The sequence below is a fragment of the Mus musculus genome, chromosome 1, assembly GCF_000001635.26.
Source record: "Mus musculus strain C57BL/6J chromosome 1, GRCm38.p6 C57BL/6J".
Classification (NCBI taxonomy): Eukaryota; Metazoa; Chordata; class Mammalia; order Rodentia; family Muridae; genus Mus; species Mus musculus.
The window spans coordinates 16,588,700-16,608,937 of NC_000067.6; the positions used below are offsets into that span (position 1 = coordinate 16,588,700).

Below are 20,238 nucleotides of genomic sequence, written 5' to 3' on the forward strand. Positions count from 1 at the left end.
AAAATTTAATCAGGCCAATCTTGGAATAACTTGAGTATTACAAATATAGACCCGACTGAAGTCCAAACTGAAAGACATTAGAGTGATAAAAACCTACACAGACTATCAACAATTACCACTCAGGTTAGGGAGAAAAAAGAGGCCATGAGATCTCCCTGTCACCTAGGCTAGTCACGAACCTCTGGACATAAGCATTTCTTCTACAGCAGATTTAAAAGTACCTGACTCATTACTCAAATCTGACAGACTCTAACAACAGTTTGATCTGACAGCTACCAATATCTATAATAATCTAATATAAAGCAACTACAACTAGACATTTAACTATATACTGCAGTATGTTTACAGTTTACTAAAGTCTTGACATTATTACTAAGAAAAAAGGGATGGAGTTCAGGTAATTTTCATTTATAAAATTCAAAAAATTTCCCAAGATAAAGTAAAATAATTAAAGATCTCACAGCACTTATTTACAAAGAAGATACAACAGTGTTTCATGAGCAGCTTGAAAAAGAAAAATATTACCTAATATATGTCAAGTTAGATCCAAACAGTATACACACATGAACAAAACAAAATCTACAGGAAGGGCAGCGCAGTGGTGGTTCACCTGTGAAAGTCAACCAAACGCCAAATTGTAATTATAAAAACACGTCTATCAGTCATTTAGGTACTAAAGCTTCCTGTCAGGGACAACATAAGACAAGATTTTCTCCTGTGGTCAGTATAACCAGGCTGGTGGCCTACACCTGTAATCCTAGCACACGGGAGGTAGAACCAGGAAGAGCCATGCTCCAGATCCTCCCTTGGGACAGAGAACAAGTTCAAGGCCTGCCTAGTATACATAATGCCATGTCTCAAGCAACAATATTAAAATGTAAATAAAACATAAAAGTGTAATATCTGATATAGAAAAGTTAGGATTAATAACTGACAAAAGTGAGGTCATATAAATACAGGTAACACACAGGTATATTGGGTTTTTTAGGAATGAATGTTTATATCTGTGACAAGAAGAGGCCATGTCTCAAACAACCAAAAGTAAATAAAGAAAATTTAGAAGTGTAACATATGATATAGCAAAGTTAGGATTAATAATAACCTACAAAATAGCTACAAGATCATAAACATAGAGGTAAAATTACAGAGCGATTAGGTTGTATTTAGGAGTGTGTGTGTGTGTGTGTGTGTGTGTGTGTGTGTGTGTGTGTGTGTGAGACAAGCAGACAGAAGAAAAAGAGGGCACAAATTTGAGAAAAAGAGGCAAGGGGGCATGGGAGGAGATGAAGGAAGGAAAAAGAAAGGGAACATGTGATGTAATTACAATTTTAAAAATAGTACAAAAATAACTGGGAATTGAAATGTCATGAGTTTTCAATGCAGAGTTCTCCTGTTAGCATACCAACATTATCTCATTAGCACCTATGGTAATAGTTTTCCACTTTTCCATGATTATCATCACCATGTAGACAAAATTCTTTATGTGTTTGTATGTGTGTGTATATGCATATTTATTTTTATTTTCTGGGTATGGTGTTTTGTCTGCATGTACATCTGTCTGTGTACCATATGTAGACACTGCCTGTGAAAGCCAGAAGAGGTTGCTGGGTCTCCTGGGACTGGATTTCCTGACAGATGTGAATCACTAGGTAGTTGCTTAGAGTGGAACCCAGGTCCTCTGCAAGAGCATACAGTGCACTTAACCACTGAAACACCTCTCCAGCTGCCAAAGATAAACTTCCTAAAAACAAATGAATGTAAATTTGGAAAGTTAACTATCCCTTTGTCATTCATTAATGTCCACACTCCTCACTCATTCTAGTATCTCAGTGTTCTTTTTTCTTTTTTTAATATTTTTTATTACATATTTTCCTCAATTACATTTCCAATGCTATCCTAAAAGTCCCCCATACCCTCCCCCCCCCACTTCCCTACCCACCCATTCCCATTTTTTTGGCCCTGGCTTTCCCCTGTACTGGGGCATATACAGTTTGCGTGTCCAATGGGCCTCTCTTTCCAGTGATGGCCGACTAGGCCATCTTTTGATACATATACAGCTAGAGTCAAGAGCTCCGGGGTACTGGTTAGTTCATATTGTTGTTCCACCTATAGGGTTGCAGTTCCCTTTAGCTCCTTGGGTTCTTTCTCTAGCTCCTCCATTGGGGGCCCTGCGATCCATCCATTAGCTGACTGTGAGCATCCACTTCTGTGTTTGCTAGGCCCCGGCATAGTCTCACAAGAGACAGCTACATCTGGGTCCTTTCGATAAAATCTTGCTAGTGTATGCAATGGTGTCAGCGTTTGGAAGCTGATAATGGGGTGGATCCCTGGATATGGCAATCAGTAGATGGTCCATCCTTTCGTCTCAGCTCCAAACTTTGTGTCTGTAACTCTTTTTTCTTAACAAAGTGTAAGCACTTGGGGAACGTGGCCATTACTACGTAAAAAGAGAATCTTAGCAGGCCTGAAGAAGGAGGACAGGGTACCAACAAACAGGCTCTAGATCTGCATGGGGCAGGAGAAGGGGAGGGTCTGGGCGAAGGGAAGAGAAAGGGTGGGAAGGATGCCAGGAGGCTGTCCTGTTGCCCGAGCACTTCCAAACCTTCAGAGTGGCTTCAGAACTGGGTAGGGATAGTGACTCTCCCTCAAAGATGAGTATCGTCGCCCCTACAATTTCTAAGAGAAATTAAGTGTTAAGATGACTTTTCAGCAAAAAGTACATTTGAAAAGTTTAAAGCAAGTATAACCAGGACAAAGCAAGCATCTCAGGCGGTTCTTTGAGAGAATATGGCGGTCAGGCAGATGGAAAACTAGAAAGAAGAGGGAGAATGGGGGCGCACCAGGAGTCAGGACACTGAGCTTTGAGAACGCCAGGGCTTATGGTCTGACCACATCTCCTAAAGCCTAGGAAACAGTCGCCTCCTTCATACTGCAGAATCTTCTTTGATCAGACCCTACACATCGCACGCTCATACCTATGGCTCTCCAGTGCGCTGAACCACCGATGTTCAAGAGCTTACACTGCCAGATCTCAGAGGCCGGGTCCTTTCCTGCCCTGCCCTGTGCTTTCCACTTAAACCCTTTACTACCTCTCAAGAGCAGTTCCACCACCAGTTCAAGTAGGACTCTTTGTGCCTTTTAGCCTACTCTAAATGAGCTACTGCTCTCCATTATGTTTCACTGTCCTTCATCAAGTTTTTGAGTCCTTTATTCAAACGCCTGTTATCCTAGCAACAACTCCTGTTGATTGATTCAACCTCTAAGAAGGTGCAAGCTGTGTTCACCTTCCTAACTAGTACTATGCTACAAGTCACCATCACCTCTGACCAGGTATCCCCGTTTGTTAACTGCTACATTCTTTCTTTTAATTTTAGATATGATTCTGTACAGGGCAAAAGTATAGGCAATAAACCTATCTATAAAAGGCTCTTTCCTGCCCATATCCTTACAAGCATTTGTTATTTGTTCTCCTGATGAATGGCAACTGACTCTCTGGTAATATAGCATCGTAGGGTAGTTTTGATTTGTATTTCTCTAAGGTTAGAAAACTGAATATTTTCCCAATGTTCATTGGTCATTTGCATTTCATCTGATTGGACTATCTAATTTCTTATTATATATTTTGAGTTGTTTCTATATCTCTATTATATTCTATCAAAAGTAGAGTGTGTAGGTATTTTTCTCCCATTCTGTGAGCTGTCATTTTACTTTGCTGTAAAGAAGCTTTGTAGTTTCACGAGTTCCCATCTGTCAACTATTGGCCTACTTCTTGAAGAATTGGAGATCTACTGAACACTTCCCTGCCCCATTTCTCTTGAACTGCTATTTAATTTACTGCTTATATCTTTTCCCAAAAGAATGCAAAATCTACATACACAAAAATTTTCTTTGCTGCCTATCATAAAATTCTTGTGATTCCTTTCTCAATTTAAAAATATTTGTTTGGATTATGTGCATGTGTAGACATGAGGAGGAAGGGATCAGTATGTGCAGACATGAGGAGGAGGGGATCAGTGTGTGTGGACATGAGGAGGAGGAGATCAGTGTGTGTAGACAGGAGGAGGAGGAGATCAGTGTGTGCAGGCATGAGGAGGGGATCACTGTGTGTAGACATGAGGAGGAGGGGATCAGTGTGTGTAGACATGAGGAGGGGATCAGTGTGTGTGGACATGAGGAGGAGGGGATCAGTGTGTGCAGACATGAGGAGGAGGGGATCAGTGTGTACAGACATGAGGAGGGGATCACTGTGTGTAGACATGAGGAGGAGGGGATCAGTGTGTGCAGACATGAGGAGGAGGGGATCAGTGTGTACAGACATGAGGAGGGGATCACTGTGTGTAGACATGAGGAGGAGGGGATCAGTGTGTGTAGACATGAGGAGGGGATCAGTGTGTGTGGACATGAGGAGGAGGGGATCAGTGTGTGCAGACATGAGGAGGAGGGGATCAGTGTGTACAGACATGAGGAGGGGATCACTGTGTGTAGACATGAGGAGGAGGGGATCAGTGTGTGTGGACATGAGGAGGAGGGGATCAGTGTGTGCAGACATGAGGAGGAGGGGATCAGTGTGTGCAGACATGAGGAGGGGATCAGTGTGTGCAGACATGAGGAGGGGATCACTGTGTGTAGACATGAGGAGGAGGGGATCAGTGTGTGCAGACATGAGGAGGGGATCAGTGTGTGCAGACATGAGGAGGGGATCAGTGTGTGCAGACATGAGAAGGGGATCAGTGTGTGCAGACATGAGGAGGAGGGGATCAGTGTGTGCAGACATGAGGAGAAGGGGGTCAGTGTGTGCAGACATGAGGAGGGGATCAGTGTGTGCAGACATGAGGAGGGGATCAGTGTGTGCAGACATGAGGAGGGGATCAGTGTGTGCAGATATGAGGAGGAGGGGATCAGTGTGTGCAGACATGTGGAGGGGATCAGTGTGTGCAGACATGGGCAGGAGAGGATCAGTCTGTGTAGATATGAGGAGGAGGGGATCTAGTATTCCATGATTCAAATAAACTGTGTGGTCAGCAATCCCAGAGAGCACCCTGCCTCTGCCTCCCCAGTTCTAGAATAACAGGGGCACTGCAAACCTGGCTTTGAGCTGTTGCTTGGGGTTAAAATCAATTCTTCCTAACTGTAGAGCAAAACTCTACTTCAGAAACCATTCTCCCAGCCTTTTGTTTTGCCTTTTTGAGACATGATCTTGTTTTGTTGTCCAGATTAGTCTAGAACTCTCTGCTCAAGTAATATTCAACGTTCTGAGTGCTGGTGCTAAGGTAAACAGCGCCCCATTGAAACTCTACAGTCTGAGCGAAACAGATCTGATTCCACGTTATATACTCAAGCTGTAGCAGATAACGTCCTTTAAAGGCAACCCACTGCCTTTTTAGTCTCTCCGTACTCTTCTACTTCTTCATATAAAGACAAGTGTTTGGCATAACATAAATGCTCTAGACACACTGAATTAAGCAGCCATTTACAAGTAACTTAGCATGAACAAATACTGAGGTTACCCAGAAAGACACTTCCTGTGTGAGGAAGGCTGCTGGCATAACTGTGTGTTGCTGTGAATGATGATGGCATGGTACCCCAACTCGTCCCTATACTAACTGAAAAACACTTAGTGTCACATCAAGCCAAACATTGCAGCTCTTTTCATAGCAACATGGGATATTAGTGAGAAGCTAATCATGAAGACGAGGAGAACATAGAAAGCTGCACAAGTGTGGAATGGCCTGTGTGCGCTACAGATTCACTAATGGGCTTTTCACAACGAGGCTGCTCTACTCCAGGGACACTCCTAATATTCTGCTTTTCTAAGAAGTCATATACTCAACATTGCTTGTTCTGTAGGAAGATGAAAGACCAGTATCCAACAACTGCCAATGTTTCTGTTGCTTCAAACTACCTTGTAATTGGGGAACTGACCTCACAGGTTTTCCACCATGTTCCTTTACATGTACACAAATCTTATTAGGCCCATTACATTTAAAGCTATATGGATGATGTGATTAATGGTGATTTTAATAATTAAGAAATCCCTGCTCTTAAGAGTAGTCTTAATTTTCTTAACCAAAATAAATTAGAATGTGCAACTTCTGCAGCATAGATGGATACATTACAAAATAAGATGTTACAAAGTAATACTAGCATTCCAAAAGAATAGGCGTAATTGTCCTCAGGCCTTTTAGATCCCACACATGGCCTTTCACTTTCCTAGAGGTTACTGTAAGGATGAGCAGATACCTTTCCCATGCTAGTAACGCATCTAATGGCAGTATGGCAGAGAGGGGGGAACAGGGGAAGGGAGGAGGAGGGGGGATAGAAGGGGGGAGGGACGAATGACTTGGTTCTGACTCCTGACTGCTCCAATTAGTAATCAAACCATGAAGAAGGCCTTTCTACAAGCTTTGATTGCTTTATTTAGAAAATGAAAACCTGAATCTATATCTCATAACTACTTTATTAAAAACTATTAAGTGACAAAATCAGAATGGAAGTTAAATGATGAAATATGATACATAAACATTACTACACAGTAGAATGCAGGGAGGTATCTGTGCAAGAAATGGTTAAGTTTTAACATGTCCATAAAGGGACTTTATACCCAAGGTAAAGACTTGCTTCCACAGGAAATAATCATTCACAGATTTTACTAAGAAAGGCAAAAAGAAGGCAAGGGTATGGGAGGGCGTGGGACATGTGTATATACATAGAGAGTGGGGGGGGGTGGAAAGGGAGCAAGTATAAGGTTTTGATTCTAGCACTGTGAAAAGGTATATAACACAAGTATAAACTAATGAAACATTATCCTATTGAAACAGCCCAGCTGGAAGATAATTCCTTGTTCTACAGTCCAAATCCTAAGATAAGAGAAATGGACTGGCTTAAAGATTGCAAAAAGATTGAAAAACTGTATCTAGGAATACATGAAAGCAGACAATTTAAAACAAAACAGAAGGTAAACAGAAACCCAACATATACAAGAATTTTTTTTCTATTTCATTACTGTAAACGATTAAGTTTGGATGCATTAAATCTGAAATGTCATTAGGGCTTAGTGGCACATGCCCTTAATCCCAGCACTCAGGAGGTAGAGGCAGGCGGATCTCAGTGAGTTGTGAGGCCAGCACCGTCTGCATAGTGAGTTCCAGAAAAGCCAGGGCTACACAGAGAAACACTCACTTTCTTGGGGGAGGAAAAACATTGGTATCCAAAAGACTTATGAAATTTTAGAAAGGTATGTACCCACAGCAGTGATCTAAATCAGCTGTTTAATTTATCTTAATATTAAAGAATGAAATATTGCTGAATAATAAATCTGAAATTATTAAAAATCAAAGGAGCAGGAAGAAAAGGAGAGAATAAATTTATTATAAATGGTGATTTGTAAATATTTAAATTTGATATCTGATTTTGAATAAAGGACTAAAGACGGAATTTGCAGAATGCTTTTTGACTTAGTTTTATGTTTATAGAAATACTATTTTCGTATGATAAAAAAAAAAATCTGTTCCTTCCAGAATCCTCACTAAGTTGAAGGCAGTGTCTTAGGGTTTCTACCCCTGCACAAACATCATGAACAAGAAGTAAATTGGGGAGGAAAGGGTTTATTCAGCTTACACTTCCCAGTTTCCTGTTCATCACCAAAGAAAGTCAGGACAGGAAGCAGGAGCTGATGCAGAGGCCATGGAGGGATGTTCCTTACTGGCTTGCTTCCCCTGGCTTGCTCAGCCTGCTCTCTTATAGAACCCAAGACTGCCAGCCCAGAGATGGTCCCACCCACAAGGGGCCTTTCCCCCTTGATCACTAATTGAGAAAATGTCTTGCAGCTGGATCTCATGGAGGCATTTCCTCAACTGAAGCTCCTTTCTCTGTGATAACCCCAGCTGTGTCAAGTTGACACCCAAAACCAGCCAGTACAGGTAGAAATAGCTAAGGGCACAAAGGTGAAGGATCTCAGATATTAGAGAAAGTAAATCTTCTTATTCCTATTCTTAGTGAGAAGGGAGATGGCTGTGCTTGTGACTAACAGACGCCTTTATAGTGACAGGTCATGGCAGCAGATCCCCTCACTTCACAGCTCTATAAAAATGGTCAAAGGAGCCTTAAGGCTTAACTTTTTGTTCATAGGACAACTTTGTAATTCAAGGAGTATTTAGTTAATCCTACCTCTTTATACAATTCCCTTTATAGCATAATGCAATAACTAATGTCCTTTATTTTCTCTTGTGGCCAAAACAATACTTAAGGTAAATTTAGAATATTAATTTGAAGGTGACAATGAAATATGACTTTACTCAAAATAGCACATTTCCACATAATCATATACCAAGTTGAATTTTAGGTACTGGTTTATTTTCCAGAAGACTTCATTACTTAGCAGTAACACAGAGGGTTGGCAGGGTTTCATTTTAGCAACACACCTCACAAAGCTTAAAATGTGAAATCTTATAATTTGTGGAGAATAAATAATTCAAGTAACTCACTGTCTTACAAGTCAGGAACCTGGAGATCATCCCAGAATCTCCCCCTCTCTAACATCCAATTAATTATTTACTAGTTAAATACCTCTTAAAAACATCCCCTGGGGCTGGAGAGAGCCCAACTGTTAGCAGCACTTGTTCTCCAGAGAACCCAGGTTCAATTTCAGCACTCACATGGCTGCTCACATCCAACATCGTCTTCTGACCTCCCAGGACATCAGGCACACATGTGGGGCACAGACGGACATGGAGGCAAAACCACTAGCACACAAAGCCCCTCCACAAGAAAGGTTTGCTTTTAATTCCACTACCAGCATTTTTCCTTGTCTAAGTATTAAACTATTAACTAAACTGCGTTTGCTTCAAACCATAATCATCAGATTTCAGTTGACTTCATGTATTTGACATCTGTAAACACACACTTGTTTTTAAAGACTGCAAAGAAAACACATCAATAGAAAACCAAAGGCAGTCCTAAAAGAGCCTTTATTGGTGTGGTCAGTGGTTCTAGAAAAGAGTCCCTGCAGCTATTACAAACGGTAACCTTCCCCATTGCTCATGAAACCCATGGATGACAAACCACTTGAAGCTCCTGGTAGCATGACAGATCAAAAGCCTCTGTCCCAATAAAATTCACAAAATCCTGACTTATGTAAAGATAGTTCTATCTACATATTTATATTGGGTTTGTGATATAGGTCTAGCTAGGCAAAAATAACCAATTTAGTGTTTTGCTATACTCTAAAAACACAATGGTACATGCAAGGTTACCTGAGGAGAGTCAAAAGGGTATCGACTACTAAATTTAAACAAAAGTTGAAATTTTTCCCCTTCATATAAGGTTCCTGGTGCACCTTCCATGTCTACGATCCACCTAAGGCAGGAAAAAGAAAAAAGGAAACAGATTTAAAACTTAAATGAAAAGGATTGAAATGAAGGGGAAAAGAGAACACTGTCCTGCCAGGCACTGGGCAGAGCAACCAGAGGGTAGTGCTGCACTTCACTCAGCAACTCTCATACTGCATTTTTCTCTTTGTAGAGAACTTTTAAAATGTATCATTATTGTGTATACTATGTATGATTGGGTAAATGTATTATTGTTGTATGGGGTGGAGCACTCACAACCACAGCATACAACATGCAGCTTTTTGACCCTTTCCTTCCACCTCTATGTGGGTTCATATATTGAACACAGGTCACTACCTTGTGTTTTGTTTTAATCTTTCTGGCCTTCAGAGCAGGGTTGTCTGTCTGTCTGGTGTGTGTGTGTGTGTGTGTGTGTGTGTACTAGGATCAGGACGATACACACCCTCTTACCTGCTGAGCTATCTCTCTAACTCCATAGTAATAACCTCTTTCCTATCCTTCTGTGACACTCTAGATTAAAGAAATCAGGTCAAGGTCAGAACCAGGCTTGTAAGTCAGATCTGAAACAAACTACAAATAACAAACAAATAAAAGCTCCAACATATGCTAATATCAGGGTCCATACTGGGCTCTTCCTTTCAGATCACACAATCTTATTTTCTTTCAAAACACTACTTTCTATATTAATGAAAACCTTTTTAGACAGTATCCTCAACCTCTTTCCTATCCTTCTGTGACACTCTAGATTAAAGAAGTTAAGTTTATTAGCCATCGTCCTGTTGGAAGCAATGGGAGAAAGTGCTATCAACAGAGCCTCTAGGGGACTGTAGCTGACAAACTCACCTCCTAATCCGCGTTCTAAAAGAATACATGGATCCCCGTCCACAATCTCTGGAGGTTTTAAGCAAGGGTCTCTCCTGCCTTTCCTTGCTAGCTCACTTTCAGCACTTTAATTAAGCACCCAAAGACTCCTATGGCATTTATGTGAGCTTGTTTCATTGGTACTCTGTAACCATCTCTAGTCATTAGAAGAGGGGACAGAAGATAAAAACAGCAAAGGTGATAGACAGGATAGATACCATTTAGACTTGAATGGAAATCATTAGGAATGAGTCTTTAATTATAGCTGTCATGTATAAGTATTGTAGCTGGCCAAATCATTTCACTTCATACTTCTCAAGTACAAAAATGTGCTTTTTTAAAATACAGGTTAACTGAGGTTGAGGCTGTACCTCGGCAGTACAGCACTCATCAAGGCCCTGAGTTTGATGCCATCAATACTAAACATCACCCACTCATCCATCTATCCAGGAAAATCAGAGAAAGACAGAGTGTACTGGGATAAGGTTGTACTCATGTCTCACATGGAACAAAAACTAGAAATGTACATAAAACAGTAACATGGGCTGGACTTACGTCTGTGAAAGAAATCAACTAAAGTGCAGAAACCCTTAGAAACATAACAATTCATTTTCAGAATGTCTGCTGAGTACCTTAGATGTAAGAAGGATACTGTTGGAAGAGGGAAATGGTACTACATATGTAAAAAACAACAACAACAACAACAAAAACCTCATGCATTTCTAAGATCAAGAGCTAGTACACAGTAAATTAAATACAGCACAAAGCTGTCTAGAAAGCAAGAAAACTGTGGGGGCATACAGGTCAGTGGTCAAGTCCTTGCAAGGCATGCTGAAGAGACCTGGGTTCAATACACAGCTCTATGCATGTGCTCGTGCACACACACTCTTCTTATAGAACAAAACAAGGGGCTGAAGAAGTCGCTCAGTGGCTGAGAGCACTGACTATTCTTCCAGAGGACCCAGGTTCAATTCCAAGCACCCACATGGTAGCTCACAACTAACTAAATCCAGTTCCAGAGGATCCAACATCCTCACATAGACATATATGCAAGGAAAACACCAATGCACACAAAATAAAAATAAACTATTTAAAACAAAAACTAGGTCTTTCTTAGCTTCAAAATTCATCTCTCCCATTGGCTCACATGTACTACCCAGAGAGATAATTCAACGAAATTGAACTTCCTAGTGCTCCCTATTTCTTAATGTAGCAAAGTTTAGGATTGACAAACAATCAATTTACTTGTGACATACAAAACAGAGTTTAAATAACAGCAAACCCAACATCATTAATCATGCAACACTTGCATGAAATAGGGCAAAGATACGATTTCTAATACTATGTGCAATAAATTTTTAAACTTTGCTAATTAACAAAGTAATGCATGCTTACTGAATTTTAAAAAGATATAAAATAAAAATACTCAGGAATAACAACTGTTCTATGTGGGGAGCCGCCCTCACATTCGCTGTTGCAAGATGGCGCTGACATCCTGTGTTCTAAGTGGTAAACAAATAATCTGCGCATGTGCCAAGGGTAGTTCTCTACTCCATGTGCTCTGCCTTTCCCGTGACGACAACTCGGCCGATGGGCTGCAGCCAATCAGGGAGTGACACGTCCTAGGTGGAGGATAATTCTCCTTAAAAGGGACGGGGTTTTGCCATTCTCTCTCTTGCTCTTGCTCTCTTGCTCCTGAAGATGTAAGCAATAAAGCTTTTGCCGCAGAAGATTCCGGTTTGCTGCGTTCTTCCTGGCCGGTCGCGAGAACGCGTGTAAGAGTTCTACTTCTTGGGGTGTATTTTATTCTTATCATTTTGCAGTTTACTACATCACTGATGACAAGACATACAGTACTTTTATTGTGTGCACACTTCAATCTCACAATTTTCCAGCATTACTAATAATCAGTGTGCATGTGGACCATGTGTGAGCAGAGGTATGCATGCCAAGGTGTGTAGCCATGGTCAGGGGACAGCTTTTTGAAGCTGTTTCTCACCTTCTACCTTTACATAGGTTCTGAAGATCAAACTCACATCACCAGGCCTGTGCGGAAAACACCCTTAGCGGCACAGTTTCTCAGCAGTCTCAGTCCCACAGCCTGTGCCATGACTGCAATCGTGGAGTGTGCGCCTTGGAGTAAGGATGTAATGGGAAGTCAGCTTATCTTTCTCCAAAGAGTCTCAACTTTTGAACTCCTATAACTACTACTTTTTTAAAAAAGGTAATTTGGTTTTTTTCACACATCTTCACTTCTAATAAAGAAATAGCTCCGTACTCTACTCCAGAGAAGAGCTAGGTTTATGGACTAAGACAAGCAGCATGCAAACACTGTCACCCTCTAGGGCATGTCTTATTCCTTAGATCTCACCAAGTTTTCCAGAGTAGTCATGAACTTTTGGGTTCATCCTCCTGCATCAACCTCCTAGGAAGTGAGGACTATGGGTGTGTACCCCTGTACCCAGCCAATGAGGCCTTTTTTCAGAATTCTCAAAGATAATTATGACTAAACAAAATCTCCACTTTACAAACTACAGACTATAAAATGACAGCATTTCACTGTGTCATCCTTCTCTAGTGTAGACAGTTTTAACTCACACTTTTAACTAGAGAAGTTTAAGAAGAAAAAAAAAGTATGATCTATGCTACGTAACTATCCTATTGTGCTAGGAATTTATCTTTGTTCATTCTTTAGTACAGCATGAATATTTGACTTACTATGTCTAAAGGATGGGATTCATAGTGCTGCAGTCTGAATGCAGAGCAAATGTTCAAGACCTAAGAGCCAGATGTGGTGGCACATACCTACCTGTGATGCCAGTATTCTAAAGACTAAGGCTAGCCCAGAGTCACAACAAAAATAAACACATACATATATACATACATACATAAGGAACATTAAAAACACAAAAACACACAAAGATTGTTTTAAGAACAAAAGGAAGCTTTATAAATTACATTACAGGGCTGGAGAGATGGCTCAGAGGTTAAGAGCACTGACTGCTCTTCCAAAGGTCATGAGTTCAAATCCCAGCAACCACATGGTGGCTCACAACCATCCATAATGAGATCTGACATACCTCTTCTGGTGTGTCTGAAGACAGCTACACTGTACTCACATACATAAAATAAGTAAATAAATCTTAAAAAAAAAGAAAGAAAGAAAATTACATTACAATAAGTCTATGCTGACACAGTAAGGTTAAAAAAATGAATATGCAGATATATGGAATAAGGTTTTTTTATTATATTAATGGTATGACAGAATGCAATGAAATATGAAAACAACAGTTTTTTAGAAGATGAGTACATACTTGTACAACCCCAGAATACCTTTGAGAATCAAATACTCACTGCGTGATTGAATTCTGAACACTCTTTTCATTTAAAGTCATTCCAGGAGGTGGGTCATTCTGCAAAGCCAACAGTTCTTTTTGTAGTCGTTTCTAGAAAATATCAATAGTAATTTATACTCTTTAATAGCTTTCCTCTATACAGTCTAAAATAGGTGATTAAATTTCTTTCCAATGAACCTCTTTCATCACAAGCTCCTGGAAACTCTACAGAATGTTTATGCTTAATCCTTAACTATGGTCTGCCCTAAAATTCACAAGCAATGTCAGTGTTCCAATCCTACCCTGCTGCTATGAAACAGTTCTGAAGGGCAGTCAGGTATGCTCGTTTGCTCGCTCGCTTGCTCTCTCTCTCTCTCTCTCTCTCTCTCTCTCTCTCTCTCAAGATTTATTTATTGTTATATGTAAGTACACTGTAGCTGTCTTCAGGTGCACCAGAAGAGGGCGTCAGATCTCATTATAGATGGTTGTGAGCCACCATGTGGTTGCTGGGATTTGAACTCAGGACCTCTAGAAGAGCAGTCAGTGCCCTTAACTGCTGAGCCATCTCGCCAGCCCAGGTACAGCTTTCTTCACAGCTAGACAGCACAGGGCTTCAGCATGGGCTAGAGATGGGCTATTCAGTAGTCTTCCTTAGCTCTCAAATAACTACCATAGTAACTAGAGTTAAAGACAGCTGTGAGCTGCCATGTGGGTGTTGGGAGTGGAACCCAAGCCCTCTGGAAGAGCAGCCAGTGCTCTTAGCTGCTGATCCATCTCTCCAGCCCCTCCATAGGTGATTCTGATGTACAGTTTAAACCTGTGTCTTTGCATACATAGGAAGGATTAGATGAACACTGTAAACTGGATTAGTTGTCATGCATCTTTTTGTTTCCAGTGAAGTGTTTAGGAGACCTAAGACATTTTTAAGGTTTAATCCTCTGGAAGGCCTAAAGAATCAAATTTAAAACTATAGAAATGATTATGTATTTCCTGTTTTTCTACACAATTGTAGTTCTATATGGAGGTGCATGCCACCATGCCCAACTTTAACACTATTATTAAGAAACGACTCTTAATAATAGCTTAGCAATGAAGTAATTTAACTTATTTTAGCCAAACAATACAAATGAAACAGCTTCCATCAACTGAATTCTGAGTACACCTTCTATAGATCTTAACTTATAGATCTTACTTGTTACTACATTTTCCTCTTTAAGGGAAGGAAAAGCCTGAAACAAAGGTTGTCATTCTTTCTCCAACTATATCAGTAGTAGGCCTGCACATAGATACACAAATGCAAACCCTCATACACATAAAAGTGAAATAAGCAAACAAGCAAATCTATTGAGCAGCATGAAATGTCTCTACAGTATGGGCAGAGGCAGAGAACACCCAGAGGACTCCCACACCCCCTACTACAAGCACAGGCTGAAGGGCACTCAGAGGCCCAGGTACCACTTGGAGAGATAGGAGAGAGAAAGCAGAAAGGTGTGTGTATAATGAAATGAAATGGATCTAGAGATGTGAGGGTGGTGAGAATCAGCCTTTGTGAGTAGCCTGCTATGCCACCTGAGGCCATGGTAATGTCCTGCCCAACACAGACTCCCACAACAGTTATGGCCCATGTCACTACCAAAGGCCATGTGGACATCCCTGGTCTGGGATGCTGCCTAGGGCCAAGTTGACATCCAAGGGCAGCACAGAGCTGGCCCTGGTGGCACTGACTTGGGTGAGTAGACATGAGAGCATGAGTGTGTGGGAGCTAGGCCTGCCCCTAACCAGATGCAACATTTGGGAGAGTGGCCCCCACACCTCACCTAGGCAGCACTGTAGAGCTGGCCCTGGTGGTGTGGGCACAGGATAGTTGACCCTGAGAGCCAGGGCATGGGCAAGGGAGAGATGGCCCCACCCCGCTGCTGGAGATCTTGTCCTGGTGGCATAAACATGGGAAAGCCAATCCTGACGTTCACCTGGGCAAAGCAGTAAAGCTGGTCCTGGTGGAAGAAGCTCAGAAGAGCTGGCAGGCTAACCAACTCGGCTACCACTCAGGCCCAGAGTTAGAGTTTGCCAACCCAACATCTACCCCATCTATGAACTGCTGGAGTTCATGAAAGGGCCAGTCCTATAGATCCAAAGTGGCATGGTCTCCATGACACAGGGCACCTGAGAGGGGTTCCAATGAGGACCCAGTACTGACAGTTTAGCAGAAGCCACAGTGTTCTCAAACCACACCAATAATGAATCTTTACAAGTAAAGCGTTTGCGCAGGAGGATATACTTACTCTGTAATACACTAGTTTCAATGGCTGGGTTTTGTTGTTGTTGTTTAATTTTTATTTTTATTTTGTTTTCTTTTGGAGGGGGGAGTTGCAAAGGCAGAGGGCAGATATGGAGAGACAGGGAGTGGAGTAGGATTGTGATGCTTAACATGAAATTCAAAGAGTCAATAAAAATATTTTTTTAATAAGCAGAATCGAATTATGTTCCATTTTAAAACTTATCTTTAATGTCTGTCTCAAAAGACATCAGGATTCAAAAAGATGCTCTAGTAGGTATCCAAACTGCCTCACAAAGTTGTAATAAATAATAATATAGGACCATGGGTTTATTTTCATTCCTATTCAACACTACAGATTAACAATGTAAAAACAAACAAACAAACAAACAGTAAATAAACCAAGAAATTACAAAGAAGGCTGCAGAGGCGTGCAGATGTCTAAGGGAACTACCAACCAAGAAAAATGTTACAATGTCCCCTTCCTAAACCCAAAATCCCAGGACACCCAGGCTGCAAAAACCAATGACTCTCTCTCTACTTCCCAACACAAGCACCACAGGGACCTGCAGGCCAGAGAGACCTAAGAACATCACCTTCACCTTTGACTTCAGTCACTGTGCCAGCAATTCACTCTGTAACTGTCAACCCTGGTCAGAGAAACGCCACTTTGCAGTGGCAGCAATTAATACAGACATTCATAACTGGTCAAAGTGCTGAGAGAGTGACTGTGCATGCTCAGCCCTTTCCCTCAAGGCTCATGGAACTCCACACCAGGGGATAAAAAGAAATGTAGGAGCCAGAGAATGGGGAGAAACACTATGAACTCCTGTCTTCCCGATGTGACACAAATTCACAGCAGCTACGAGTGCACAAGACCTTCCCAAGGTCAAGCCAGCCAACACTCCAGAATGGATACAGAAGAGTACGGGAGGCCCCATTTCCTAGCAGGGGATGGCTGCTCTTGGCTGTAGCTAGTAGTAGATTGCCCATATCCAAGTGCAAGGCCTCACAGACCTATGTGCATACAGGTAGGGGTAGAGAAGGAAAAAGACGGGGGGCGGGGGGATGACTTGAATAAAAATACACTTTAAAATGATATATCTATTTTTAAAATAACACATGGCCAGGCATAGTGGTACACATCTAAGGTCCCAGTTCTTGGGAGGGATTGACAGGAGGAGGTCTACCACATAGTGACTTTCAGGACAGTCTAAGTAAGTTACATGATACAAAACCCAGAAACTGCATCTGGAGACACAGATCAGCAGTGAGTTCTTGCTGGTTTTCCAGGGGGACCAGTTTGGGTCCTAGCATCCCTGCTGGGCAGCTCACAACTGACTATAGCTCCTCTCCAAGGGATCTGAAGTCTGTACTGGTCTCCCCAGTAACCTACATACACATGGTAGACATAGATACATGAAAAGGTGGGGGGGGGGAGAAATTAAATAAAATAAATACCTTATATGGGTGGTTGTGGCACACACCTTTAATCCCAGCATTCAGAAGGCAGAGAGGCAGGAGGATCTCTGAGTTTGAGGCCAGCCTGGTCTATAGAGTAAGTTGCAGGACTACACAGAGAAATCCTGTCTTAAAAAAAAATTAAATACCTTATGAATTATATGAAAATAAATACCTTATGAATTCATCTAGGCATACACAATTGATAATAATGAGCCATCGGCTCCTAACAGCCTATCTCAGACACTCAGTCACTTCACCTGAACTCTAACTCTGCTCCACAATGACATTTCATTTCAGAATTGTGTCTGCTCACAGAAAATAGCCATTAAGCAAAATATTTTGAGAAAAGTACTAAGGCTATCTTATATTTGAATAAGAAATATAATTCTTTAATAGAACTACAATTGTGTAGAAAAACAGGAAATACATAATCATTTCTATAGTTTTAAATTTGATTCTTTAGGCCTTCCAGAGGATTAAACCTTAAAAATGTCTTAGGTCTCCTAAACACTTCACTGGAAACAAAAAGATGCATGACAACTAATCCAGTTTACAGTGTTCATCTAATCCTTCCTATGTATGCAAAGACACAGGTTTAAACTGTACATCAGAATCACCTATGGAGGGGCTGGAGAGATGGATCAGCAGCTAAGAGCACTGGCTGCTCTTCCAGAGGGCCTGGGTTCCACTCCCAACACCCACATGGCAGCTCACAGCTGTCTTTAACTCTAGTTCCAGGAGATCCAATGCCCTCTTTGGTACTTCTCAGGCAATGTACACAAATGGGGCACACAATTACAAGCAGGCAAAACACCCAAACACATCAAATAATTATAAACCTTAACAAAGGAAAAAGAATTACCTAAGAAGTCAAGAGAAATTCCAAAATGCATGCCAGGACAATTAAATCATAATCTGGGGACTTGTAAGTTTCCCAGCTGACTTCAATATGAGGCCAAAGTTGAAAACAGCTGGTTTTAATTGTGTGGGCCAACTTGAAAAACCAAACCAAACCCCAGCAAATGCCAAACAGAGAAAGTCACTGAACAGCAAGAGAGAGTAGAAAGAAGGTACATGGATGCAGTAGCACACTTACCAGCTCTAACCTGCCTTACACTTCCAAATCAAGATGGACTGAAAGCTAAACAGTCAATTTGCAGTATTCGCAGTAGCTTGTATCTAAGCAAGCACTGAGTTCACGGGTGAACACAGAGCTTACTGCTTCAGATGACACACAGGCCTCTGTGCACCTCTTACCACAATCTCAGTTACGCACTAATAAACCTTTTTTATGTGTGTTTCTTTTTAAAGATTCCTCATTGAGCTGAACATATAGTTCATCAGTACAGCAACTGTCTAGGATGCATGAGGCCCTACCCTGGACCCCCAAACCACAATCAATGTCACTTATTTACTCTACATTAACTCATTAACATCAAGTTCACAGCCACAGTACTGTAATTTATGCTTCAGTGAATCTTATCTGACACAAGCATTTTCTCTAAAGCACATGATAGCATTCATAAACTCAGGACCCCTAAATAGCACTTTAATACTAGGCTTACAGATAATTTTAACACTTAAAAAAAGCACAAAAATGAAAAACTCAGGACATCAAAGTGAAGTCCAGAAATGACATTTGCTTGCAGCCAGCACAACAGTGCCTTGTCTGACCTTCAGTGTGTGCTTATTGCTTTGCAAATATGACTTCAAAACACTTTCACAATTGATTCAGGATTTCAGAGAAATATAAACAAGGAGATGAATTCAAATACAGAGTTTGTAATAATGAAGACCCTTCTCAAAGTCCAGTATACCTAATTTCCTATCAGATTCTCTCCTTAATGTACAAAGAAAGCTTAATTTCCACATTTTCACAACCGAAAACATATTTTATGAAGTCATTCATAAAATGTAGCTATAGTTTAAAGTTACATTTATACCTGGAACAGTTGACCTGTAAGATGTCTGTCCTATGGCATTTTTAAGAGTCTAATGCCAGTACACCTCTTTTAGTTATAATGAAGATCAACATAGAAACACATATGTCTCAGCAACAGTTTGTTGGGATTAAAGGCAATTTTCAGTAGAGCTACAATAAACTCTGCAGACAGCTCTCCATTTATCAGCTTGAGACTATCAAACCTGATGGGACTTTCAGTCTGGAAATATTTAACTTCAGAAGGAAAAGTAGCTGCCATGTAAACACTAAAGACACCATACACCATATTCAAAAAGGAATTTTATTAATCAAAGACCTAAATGTATGAGCTACAATTCTAGTACTTAGAAAATACAGATGCAGCCATGGGTGGAGACACTCAGCTCTAATCCCAGCCTTTGTGAGGCAGGGCAGGCTGATCAGTGAGTTTAAAGGCCAGCCTCGCCTACACATGTTGAACATAAACAAACTCTTTCCATGGCTAAGAGTGCTGGTTGAGGACTCTAGTTTGGGTCTTAAACACCATTTCTGGTGACTCACATGGCCTGTAACTCCAGCTCCAAGGGATCCAACATACTCTCTTCAGGCTTCTAGTCAACTGCACGTGTGTACATAATTGGGTGGTGACCCACACCTTCAATCCCAGTGGTTCAAAGATCAGGCTAGCCTTGAACTCAGAGATCTGCCTGCCTCAACCTCCTGATGGATGGAATTAAAGGTGTGAGCCACCTCCAGCCGTCTTCAATCCCAGCATTTAAGAGGAGGAAGAGGAAGAAGGTGGAGAGATGGTCCAATGGCTAAGAGCACTGGCTGCTCTTTCAGGGGACTCAGGTTCAATTCCCAGTACATAGTTGCCTGTAACTCTAATTCTATAGGATCCCATACCTTCAAACAGACATACATGCAGGCAAAACAGCAATGCACTAAAAATAAATAATTTTTTTACAGAGAGAGAGAGAGAGAGAGAGAGAGAGAAGGCAGATCTCTGTGAGTTCCAGGCAACCCTGGTCTACA

General features: G+C 41.2%; 1 protein-coding gene across 10 annotated transcripts in view; it reads right to left on the reverse strand.

Annotated features, from left to right (window-relative positions):
* Ube2w (ubiquitin-conjugating enzyme E2W (putative)) overlaps positions 1–20,238 on the reverse strand; it is a 78,673-nt gene that overhangs the window by 47,912 nt on the left and 10,523 nt on the right. For 7 of the 10 annotated variants that reach the window (NM_001271016.2, XM_017322048.2, XM_017322047.2 and 4 more), the window contains exons 2-3: positions 13,563–13,654; positions 9,252–9,354 (exon numbers count right to left, since the gene is read on the reverse strand). In NM_001271016.2, the coding sequence (NP_001257945.2) occupies positions 9,252–9,354; positions 13,563–13,654 (195 nt within the window). The other 3 variants (XR_003946406.1, XR_003946405.1, NR_073122.2) reach the window with 3 other exon arrangements.